At 42.9% G+C, this 11,641-nt stretch overlaps 1 protein-coding gene across 1 annotated transcript; it reads left to right on the top strand.

The window, feature by feature from the left end:
* The first annotated feature begins 6,518 nt into the window (after positions 1-6,518).
* Positions 6,519-10,388, top strand: Spata19 (spermatogenesis associated 19). The gene is made up of 6 exons (XM_051197003.1): positions 6,519-6,688; positions 6,858-6,914; positions 7,421-7,513; positions 7,629-7,720; positions 9,861-9,938; positions 10,309-10,388. Exons 1-6 carry the CDS (start codon positions 6,611-6,613, stop codon positions 10,373-10,375), a joined length of 465 nt encoding a protein of 154 aa, XP_051052960.1. The 5' UTR covers positions 6,519-6,610; the 3' UTR covers positions 10,376-10,388.
* The last annotated feature ends 1,253 nt before the right edge of the window (positions 10,389-11,641 follow it).

Below are 11,641 nucleotides of genomic sequence, written 5' to 3' on the forward strand. Positions count from 1 at the left end.
ACTTTAGGAATTGGTTTGACATTTTGAAAAATTAAAACACCAAATATAATAATATACTAGAACACCTTGGCTATTTCAGTAAGTACAGAAAAAGCATTTGACAAAATTTAATATACATATTTTCTTTTAGTTCTTTGAGGCAGGGTCTCACATGGGTCAGCCTGGTCTCACACTCAGGATTAGTCTCATCCTCTGTCTATTCTCATGCACCATGATGCAAGATAATATCTAATAGATTTTTTGCATTTTTTAAAATCAGTTTTTGAGCATTCATTCAATGCATTTTAACTATATTCATCTCCTCCCTCAACTCTCCCATTGCCACCCTTGGCATCTCCCATCCCTTCTTGCACAATTTTGAGATTATTTCCTTTCCCATTGAGTCTGGTTTGTGTCACCCACAAACTAGGATTGGCTCTTGCCTTGACCAGCCTTCCAGGAGTTAGTTACCTCATTAAAGAAAACACTGGCTTTCTCCCAGCAGCTGTCAAATGCCAATAGTGTGTCCGTTGGTGGTAGGATTTCATGTTCACTTCCTCAGTCTATGCTGGGCTTTTGTCTGGCTTGAGCTTGCCTAGGGCTTGTGCATGCTCTCATGGTCGCTGAGTTCATATGTGCTCCTGCCCTGTTGTGTCTGGAAAATGCTGCTTCTTGATGATTCAAACCACTTCTGGCTCTTACAATTTGTATACTCCCTCTTCTGCAAAGATCCTTGAGCTTTGGTGAGAAGGGTGTGGTATGAACGTCCTAGAAAGGGCTGAGCACTCCACAGTCTTTTATTTTCTGCACAATGACCAATTGGGAGGAGCTATCTCTTTGTTAATTGCCAGTTTCCATCTATTGGGAAAAGAAGTTTCTGTGATGACACTTGAGAGATGTTCTGGTACTATGATAGCCCCAACAATGAGTCACCAGAAGTCATTTCAGTACTGTGTTCATTTAGCAGAATAAATATATTGGCTTCCCTCCTAGGGCTTGCGACCTATTTAGCTACAGGTTTTTGGCCCTGTTAACAGTGCCAGATTCGGATTCCCCCTCATGGAACAGGCTTTAGATTCCATCAGAAAGTGGTTGGTTGTTCCTGTAACACTCACGCCACTATTGTACCAGTGGGCATATCTTATCAGGCCAGTAGTTTTAGTTTGTGGAGTTCACAGCTAAGACTGTGGCATATTTCTTTTTTTCTCTTCTGGCAACATACATAATCTTCCATCACAATAAACCCTACCTTATATGAATGAAAGTACCAGGTATCCATATCTCCTTCTCCTATCTCCTAAGTGCTTGTGTTACAGGCATGCATCACCAAACATGTCTTTAAAAAAAAAAAAAAGGATTTTTTTTTTGTTAATAATTCTGAAAGTTTTCTTTCTTTTTGTTGCCTTTGGCTTTGGCATCAAGGAAATGATGGCCAAAAAGAATAAGTTTAAAAAGTTTGAAAATGTACACTGGGAATGACAAAACCTTAAAAAGCTGTAGCAATTGGGAGAATGTGGCCCTGAAATAAGGACAGACAATCAGGTCAATTGACAGTCTAGACTAAAAATTTCGATTTAGGGCTAATTGGTTTCTGACAAAGTTGCCAAGGTTGTTCAATATAGAAAGGATGTTCTTTGCAATAAATGGTGGGAGACAACTGTGTATCTGCCCACAAGAATGAATTTGCATACTTCGTACAAAGATGAACTCAAAATAGCTCATAAAGATAAACACAGGTCCTGTAACCCTCACTTTCTAAAGGAAAACAGAAGTAAATCTTCCTAACAACGATTCCATGGGCAACAAAAGTAAGTTCAATTACTCAGAACATTTCTGCTTTATATGACACCCACCAAAAAGGGAAAGGATAGCTCATAGTATCTGCTAATCATTTATATGATATTTGTATGAAGGATGTACAAGAAACTCTTACATCTATCAAGCAGAAAGATAAACCAATTATAAAATAGTCAATTTTTTGAGGAGACAAATCCCCAAGGAAGATACACATGAAGCTAAGAAGCACAGGAAGATGGTTAGTGTCACTAATCATTTGGTAGACACAAATCTAAGCCACCATGAGATATTATTTCAGACTCATAAGTATATCTGATGTCAGAATGGTGGGTAATAATGACATTGGCAAAGAATGAGGAAAAACCATTGGTCACGGGAAGGTAGAGTGACTCAGCCATTTAGAAAATAGTTTTTAAGTCTCACAACTTTAAACACAAGGTTGCCATACAACCCAGCAAACATGCTGAGAGGTATAAGCCCAGGAGAACTGAAAATAGGTTTATATAAAGTAGTGTATACAAATGTTCACAGGAACACTTTTCCTACTAACACACGAAACAGTCCCAGTGTCCATCAGTTAATGAAGGGACCAACAAAATGTAGCATATCTAGACAGTGAACCTGCTTCTCTGTAATAAGAAATGAAGTAGTGCTATATGCGACAAGGTACGTTTGTGGAAGAGGTGAGTGACCCTCAAAAACATCAAGCTAAGTTACAGATGTCAGTCTTTAAAGAACAGATATTGTGTGACCCTATCCATGTGAAATATCCAGAATAAGCAAAACTGTGGGGACAGAAAGTCGATTAATGGATGCCTGGGACTAAGGCCAAGTGTGTGAAAGAAATGGTTTGGCTGATAAAAGGCAAAGAGTTTCTTCTTTTGAGGTGGCAAAATTTGGTAAAAATGGACTGAAGTAACGGATGCACATCTCTGTGAACACATTACAAAACATTTAATTGTACATGTTAAATTAATGATTTTTTTGAAAGTTAATTTTATCGAAATTAACTGCTAAGCAAAAAGACCAGGGGTGCAGCTCAATGGTAGAGCAATTACTTAGCATGCAATGGGACCCAAGTTCCATTTCCAGCACTGCAACAAAAAAAGAAGAAAAAATTAAACATAAAATCACCTATCTGCTCTTAGAACTTTATGCAAGAAAAATGAAACATGTTTACTCTATTTTCTTTTTATAAATGTTCTTTGCAGTTTTATTTGTATCAACCCCAAACTTGTGATCATTATCTGCTTGTCAACTAGCCAAGTTGTAAACAAAAGGCTGTACACCTATGAAGGTGTAATGTTCCATAGTGAAAGCAAAGAATCCATGGCAAATGCTGTACTGTGTAAACTCAAGTCAGGTCCAACATGGTTTGCTTTCATTTCTTTGGATGTCCACTAAAAACAAAACTACAGGTCTAGGAAGCAGACCAGCAAGGCTGAGACCCTGTCTGTGGTAGCAGAGGCAAGAAGCCGTGTGTGGGGAGCTGGCTGGGCATCTGCTGGGTGCTAAGGCACCTTTTAAGTGTCTTGATCTGCAACTGGGTGAATAGGTTTGTAAGGTTCCTTCTTCTTTCTTTTTTTGCATATATTTTAGAATTTGCTAAATAGGTATTTAGTATAATAATAAAAAAAGCAAAGATGAATTTATCTGCTTGATTCTTACAGTATAGACACAGAATACATATGTTGGAAACTATTGAAAAATTGCTTCTGAAATGAGTTAGAAGAAGGCTGAAGGGACTGTGGGAGGGATAAAATTCTGAATGAATCTTTTCATGTATTTTTGAGTGTTGGGTTATACTGATGTTTTGTTGTATAAACAGTTTTTGAGGACTAACAAACATATAATTGTTATGGTACATTAGTCTGTCCAGGGTTGCAGGCAAAGCACTTCATCTGTTATTTTAAATATTTATTTTTTATTTTTATTATTTTAAATTTTGTCTCTCTCTCTCTCTCTCTCTCTCTCTCTCTCTCTCTCTCTCTGTGTGTGTGTGTGTGTGTAGTGCACATGAGTGCGGATGCTGTCTTATTTAGGGTTTCTGTAGCTGTTAGAAAACACTATGACCAAAAGCAACTTGTGGAGGAAAGGGTTTATTTCAGCTTATAGTTCCACATCACAGTCCACCACTGAAGGAAATGAGGGCAGGAACTGAAGTAGAGGGTGCTTCTTACTGACTTGCTCCCCATGGCTTGCACAGCTTGCTTTTTTATATCACCCAGAGCCATCAACTCAGGGATGGCACCATCCAGAGTGCCATCTATGGGTCATCCCATATGAACCATCACTCAAGAAACTACCCCATGGGCTTGTCAATGGGCCAGTCTGGTGAGGGCATTTTCTCAGTTGAGGTTCCCTCTTCCCAGATGACATTAGGCTTATGTCAAGTTGATATGAAATTAGCCAGCACAAATACCCTTCAGGACCAGAGGTGTTGGGATTCTTGGAGCTGGAATTACAGGTGAGTAGCTGATGTAGGTGCTGGGAGCTGAACTCGAGTACCCTGGAAGAGCAGCAAGTGCTCTTAAGCTATGACTATCTAGCCAGCCCTGCCCCTTATCTGCTGTTTTAGACTGTGTTCACATGACTAGTGTTGGTTTAAGGTCTTTTGGAGCAGGTTTTCTTATATATATATATTATAACCAAATCCATTTAAATGAAAACAAACATTTATAGACAATATTTGGGAATTTGGGTGTCGTTCTTTCCAAATTACTTCCTGCTGGTAAGGGGAGCTGTCATGGGGGATTCTAAGAAGATGCAGAAATCCTGGCTGTAGTCTACAAGGCTGCTTTGTCCAGCTGTTTTGAATGTAGGCTCACCTGGTACTCTGTTTCAGGCGGTCTGGCTTGATCAAACCACATTAGTCTGGAAGGAATCCTCAGCTTTTCATTTTCTGTGGAAACAAAAATAGAAATCCTTTTCCCCAGTAACTTGTCCTTCAACTTAAATTTTGGAGTCAAAGCATTTTTTTAATTTAATTTATTATTTTACAAGTCGATCCCAATTCCCTCTCCCTCCTTCCCTCCCTTCTTCCCTCCTTCCCTCCCTTTTACCCTCTCTGCCCTCTCACCTGCACTCTAACCACCCTCCCCTCCCATCCCCCCACCCCAATTCCATATGTAGGGGAATGCCATCCAGTTGTGGTCATGTAGATCTGACAGGTCATGTGAAGTAGGAACTAGGGCTTCTCTAGATTAAGGCAGTTATCCCTCCATGGGGGATGTGTTTGCAAGGTCCTTTTGTGCACCAGGGATACAACCTGGCTCCATTGAAGTCCCTTAGACTGCTCAGTCCTTCTGGCTGAGACCCATATTCAGGGGGGCCTGAGTCTGTCCCATGCTGGCTTCCCAGCTATCAGTCTGGTGGCCCGATAGCTCCTCCTTGTTCAGGTAAGCTGTCCCTATGTGTTTCTGCCACCTGGCCTTGTCCTCTCCATCTGCATCTGGGTTCTACTTCGACTCAGTGTTTATGTATGAGTGTTTGCTCCTGTTTCCAATAGGCATTAGTTGAGGGCTCCATGGATAAGTTAGTTGTTGATCTCGCATTTATGGTAGCCTTTCCACGGAAGCTCAAATTGTTAGTTGGCAGCAGTCTTGTAGTTCTCTAGACCTTTCTTTGTGTTCAATTTTATCTTCAAACCAATATTGGCTCCCTCTTTTATGTTCTCTCTCTCTCTCTCTCTCTCTCTCTCTCTCTCTCTCTCTCTCTCTCTCTCTCCTGTCTTCTATTCCTAATTGGTGGAGCAGCTTTTCTTAAGCCAGTAATGGCTGCCTGGCTTCCCTGCTGTGCTCTTCACTTTTGCTCTGGTAGCCATTCTGAGGTTGGTGGATACACACAGTGGAAGCTGCCATAATTTCTGAGTACCCCACAGGACCCACACATATATATACTATACACCACACACACACACATACACACACACAAATGCACAATACACACATACACACAACACACACAATACAAACCATACACATACAATACAAATACATACACACACTACACACACACAAACACACACACTACACACACCACACACACAAACACACACTACACCACACACACACACACACACACACACACACACACACACACACGCACACACATATATACCCCCCGAACACACTATGGGTTCTGGGGATCAAACTCTAGTCCTCATACTTGCAAAGCATGTACTTTACTGAATGAGCAGCAGCTGGATTACTTTTCAGTGATTTGAGTCATTTGTGTAGTGAGAACAGGCAAAACAAACAAACAAACAAACAAACAAACAAACAAACAAAAAAACAAACCAACTATTCCTATTGGACATTTACTTCTTTATCTGGGCAGTTTTGAGTGAATAACAGTTTCATTTTCTCTTGCGCATAAGAGAGATTAAGGAATAACCACAAGAGTAGTATGAATAAATGTTTACAGGGTTCAGATGCTTTGGTCATAATTTTCTCTTCATTTGTAAAATATTTTTATTTCTTTTTAAAAAATTTTACTTCACATTGCTTAAGATAGAGAGTCACCTGTGACTTTCTGCCCACACCCTAGGTAATTCCCTTTGTGTCTTTCCCAGGGATTTTACTGGAGATAGTTTATCGTCATCTCCTGTGGATCCCTCTGCCTTTTCTGAACTGACATAAGGGAGAAATCTTCAAATCCCTCTTTTCCATATGCACTCTGACCCTGGAAGTTGAAGGAGGTCATTGTCACATCATCACTTGTCAACCAATCAGGGGGTAACCTCCCTCCCTTCAACAACGTTCCTATTCCATAGAAGTTCTCAGGCAGCTTCAATGGAAGGAGGGAGCCAAGAAGGCCCTCTGTAAGTCTGAAGATGATTATTACAACATGGATTGTGTACATCTTTGCCCGGAAAGGTGCAGGGCTACCCTTCCCACCAAAGACAAACTCGGTGAGTGGTGGTGATGGCCACATGGGACTGTGCCTACTCCATCTTCTCTCTGTCTACACTTCTAGTGTACTTCATAGGTACCTCCTATCACAACACATTAAATAGAAGTGGTAGTGGGTGGTTGGGTCCCTAGGTTTCTGAGGTCATCATCTCAATCAATTTGTTCCAGGACATTGAAGTTGTGGAAAGTGAAGCTGTATCCGTAGTGCAGCATTGGTTGAACAAAGTGAGTAGAATTCCTCTATGATTTGGTACCCAAAGTTCTAGAGTGCTGGTACCAATAGGGTACAGGAATCAGGACAACTATACAACTGAGAAACTCAAGTTTATTACCAAATTCTCTGCCTACAGTTGAGTTTCAATTCATTCTAATGTTTGAGAGGATGTGGGATTTTGTGTTGGTAAGAGAAGTGCTGGCATCACTACTCATTGAGTTATCAAGCATCCTAGAGGAGGGAATTCTGTTCAAGGTTGTCTCAGACGTACCTTGGGATAGGGTCAACGGCTTAGGGGAGGTCCCAGGGATTCACAGAGGATAACAGTGGTGGCGTTTTGTGCGAAGACAGGAGTGATGGAGTTAAAGCAGAGTGTGTGTGTGTGTGTGTGTGTGTGTGTGTGTGTCTGTGTCTTATGTTGTGATGGGAGGGGCACAGGGGAAGGAAGAGAAGAGGGGGCCTGGAGAGAGGTCAGATGGAGCTGGGCACTTCAAGAGGAAAACCATTCACCTTTCAGACGGAAGAGGAGGCTTCTAGGAGCATAAAGGAGAAGATGTCTACCAATGTCCCTCCTACTCATGGACACGACATACATGTGACCAGAGATTTGGTAACAGAGTTTGTGGGGGAAATTGGGCTGACAATGTGGGCTAAGAGCACATCTTAGCTGCGGGTGGGTGTTCACAATGGCTAGTAATCACATTTGTTCAATCTGGATTTCCCAGGTGAAGCACCATCTCTCCAAGTCTGATATGTTAGCAGACCCTAGTCAGGAAATCCTGGAGGAGAGAACAAGGATCCAGTTTATAAGATGGAGGTACAGTATCTAGGGAGCCCAGCAGCTGACTGAGAAGGCACCAGCCCTTCTCCAGGGTCCCTGGCTAGATCAACCACACTTCTTCTTGAGATGCCACCTCCTTTGGCAGAGAAATTCCTCAGTCATGCTTTGGGGACTTAAGGGAATATTTGTGCTATCTTGAAAGCTTAGCTCATTTGTACATTTTAAAATGACTTCAGCAGTTGGGAAACTGGGCTTGTTCTCCGTTTCCTAAACACTTCTGAATATGTTTCAGATTCCTGTTATTTTTGCACTTGAATTGTTCAGAAGTGGCAGCACTTTAAAGAGCTAAAGGAAAATAAGCTCTTAAAATGTAAAAGCCAAAAGCCCTCATCTGCGACTTTGCAGTATGGAGGTCTCCCAGCACCAGAGGCAAGAATTCTGTGACAAAGCCACGCTGTCACCTTCCTGCTACCTTGGTGCAGCCCTTTCTCACAAAGCCTTTCTTGGTCCTGAAGATGCTGTGACTCCAGGTGGAGAGGGGCGGGCCTGACGTCACCTCACTCCTTCTGCAGAGGCTTCCCATTTTCTTTGTGTTCCCCGAATCCATCAGTATCTGGGCCAGATCACGACATCCTTCCTTGAACTAAAGGGCTTGTTCTTCCCTCCTTCCCCCTCTGCTCCCATTGCCAGCTGTGCTCTTCCCTTGGGGAAGCTGTGCTCCTCAGTAAGCTTAGTTTCGCTTCAGGGTTTGTGTATTCATGGGTTTACTTTGTCAGTGACAATGTATTGTAGATTATTCAAATATGTACTGATTCTTCTTGGGAGGGATAACTGTGGTGGGATTTCAGACTCCCCCCACCCCCACCCCAGAGGACAGATTTTCTCGAGAAACCCATTGAGGCTTCTCAGCATTATTGACTGCAATCCTGGTTTTTCCTTGCTTGATTTGGATTGACTCTGGAGTTAAAAACATCACTCTTCTTGGTTTGGACATCACACACCTCATCCCCCAACATTGTTTTAACCTTGGCTATATGATTATTTTAAGATTTTGGGCGTAGTCAAGAAGCATCAGTTGCCTATGTGTAATTTTTTCGCTCTGAATTGTCAGTGGAGATTGGAAATGAACATTCTGTCCTTTTCCATAAAGCACTGATTCTGGGGTTTTCTTCCTAGTCTACTAAGTAGGCATTTGGGATGACATCCTTTCATAAAGCAGTGCTGGCTCTTCATTCTTTTAGTAAGTGTGCATGCCTCACCCTATACTTGCTAGCTGGCCTGGAGGAGGAAAAAAGAGCAAAGCACACAGCCCCACATTTCATGGACACAAGTTAGGTGGACAGGTATGGTGTGTGGCCACAAGGGTTAGGGAAGCCTGCAGGAAGGTCTGAGGGCACAGCTCGAGGCCCAGGCTGCACATTTATTAGGCATTGCTGCCAGATTATCTCAGGAAAGCTCCCAGGGGGCTGTACGCTCAGACTGGCTCTTTAATGAAGTACTATTAGCAGAGAAAAGGAGAGCCTGTGTAGCCCGGGCATACTGGTGTTGAGGTGCCTGTTTTCTGAAGGCACCCTAGGTTGGGCACAGTTAGCCTTGCCTGCTTTATTTCCTGTGGGCTCCAAATGGGTCTTTCTGGTAGGAGCAGCAATGACAATCATATCTCCCCTCTCTCTGTGGGCAGAGCAGAAGGCCAGGCAGAATTTGTGCCTCAAACTTACCAGAGCACCATAGACAAGGAAGGGGATATTTGGTGGGCACTACAGGATTCTGGAGGGGAGGAGTGGGAAATGGCATGAGAGAAGACAGGAAGTAGACTAGAGAAGGGAGGGAGACTTCAGCACAGAGAAATGATGTAAACAGTGTTAAATTGTAGTACCTGTGCCATGGTACTAATCCTATGAGTATATAATAAAACTAGAGAGAAATCTGGAAGGGGGAGTTCCACACTTCCATCACTCTGCTGGCGACCAGCTTCTCTTGTATCTCTTTGGAACAATTTGCTGTCTTTACATACTGAGAGGCACTTTGTTATTTAAGAAACAGATGAGTGAGGGGTGGGCTCTTAGGCTCATGTCTGTGAAATTACTGCTCCTATAGTCCCAATTTCAGTAGCCTTATCAGGTTTAGCTGTTAGGAAAAACAGCTCAGAATCCCATGTTGCTATGGTGTTTTCCAGCCACACCCGTATCTTCCAAGTACCAAGTGAAATGATCGAAAATGTCATGCAGGACCGAATAGATCAAGTGCGACGAAGGTAAGTTCTTGCAACGAGTTGCCTTGTATGCCTACCTGGGTACATGTGGGTGGAGATGACATCAGAATTAGCTGCCCATCCCAACCATCTGTTGTCTTTAACATGAGTGGGGATATTCAATCCTAAGGGCTTCTGTTTTTTTGTGATCCACGTTATGGAGGCCTTATCAACCCCACATGGTGTCTGCCTGCCATGGCTCCAGGCTGAGAGCTTCTTCCTGGACTTCAATTCTAAAGTTTACACACGATGATTGCTCAGGCCCATGCTTTCTACCTAGCCCATGCCCTGTGCTGTGGTTTGGGTATTATGTCTAGGTAGGTTCTGATAGTAGGCTCTTTTATATCTTGCTGTTCTCCTCTGTCCTCTGTAGCATATCTCATCTCAGATGTGACTCATATGATGATCCAAGCTTCAAAACTTCTTGCTCAGAATGCTAAGGTGAGAAGACCCATAGGTAAGGGTCTGTGTGAGTAGGATATCTAGCCTTGGCAGTGGGAAGGAAGCCTAACATGGGATGCTTTTTCTGAAAGAGGGGTCAGCATTCAGGCCAAGTGAGGGCAAGGGAAAGTGGGTGTTGCTGTTCTAATGCTGCTTTGAGATATAGGGTATCTAGAAATTGAACCTACCACAAGCAAGGGACTTTTGACCATAATCCTTCCCTTGTGCTTTGCACAAGGTGGTGGCCATAACTGGATGCTGATTTTAGTTCCAAGAAATGAACGGCTGGAGGTGGATCCATCTCAATACAAGGACCATGCCTGAAGGAATTACTGTATCCTATCCAAGTGAGAAGCCCTGGTAGCTGCTGTGGGGATAGGGATGAAAGACATGATTGACACATAGCTGGAAGCTACGTGCTTAAAAAGCATCAGGAAATGCAATGCTAGCATTTATTAAGTGCTATCTATATGCTGGATTGTACACAGGGCATGTTGTGTCAAGGGTTCTCACTGATCCAGACAACAATGATACGGAAAGTAAAGGACTTGTAAGTGAAGATGGGGAGCAGAAACTGATTTCAACTGGCTGCTCATTTCCACGAGGGCTCACTGAACCCATCTCTGATTCCTAGGTTAAAGACCTCCAGAGACAATGAATAGCCCATGTCAAAGAGTGTCCACCTCATGCTTGACCTGAAGGGTGACCAGACTTGAGCAGAAGGGCTATAGTGGCCTAGCCCTTTGTTACCACCTTGATGACACTGGAATCTTCTTGCTGAAGTGCTAATAAAGAGACATCTTATCTACCAACTACCCCTGATGTTGGTGTGAATACTTTGCCATCCCTCCTTCTCTTCCTCTCTCCTTCCCTCCCTTATCCATCCATCCATCCATCCATCCATCCATCCATCCATCCATCCATCTATCCATCCATCCATTTTGGGTGCCTTGCAGGCCTGGTGCTGAGGGCACATAGCTACCTGCTATTCCACGGCTGTATGTTGCAGGTAGTGCAGTAGATCCCAGCACGTTTGAAGGGATGCTGGTGTGAACTGGGATGGGGGTCAGGTAGGTGGAGTGGATATTCTGAGGAAGTGATGGGGATTCCTGTATTTTACATATACTCATTGTTTCTTTAGCATCTCACTTTGTGTAGCCCCCAGTTTCTGGCCTGTATCCTTTCTTTTCTCTCAGAAGAACTTTCAATATTTTCTGCAAGGCAGTTTTAGTAGTGAAGATTTTCTTCCATTTTTGAGTGTGTGA

The sequence above is a fragment of the Phodopus roborovskii genome, unplaced genomic scaffold (assembly GCF_943737965.1).
Source record: "Phodopus roborovskii unplaced genomic scaffold, PHOROB, whole genome shotgun sequence".
NCBI lineage: Eukaryota > Metazoa > Chordata > Mammalia > Rodentia > Cricetidae > Phodopus > Phodopus roborovskii.

Bases quoted from the DNA above. Each gene is read 5' to 3' on its own strand.
- Spata19 (XM_051197003.1), top strand. From the start codon at position 6,611: ATGATTATTACAACATGGATTGTGTACATCTTTGCCCGGAAAGGTGCA. The intron at 6,915-7,420 runs GTGAGTAGAATT...TTCACCTTTCAG, and splicing joins TGCAGCATTGGTTGAACAAA to ACGGAAGAGGAGGCTTCTAG. The intron at 9,939-10,308 runs GTAAGTTCTTGC...TGTCCTCTGTAG, and splicing joins ATAGATCAAGTGCGACGAAG to CATATCTCATCTCAGATGTG.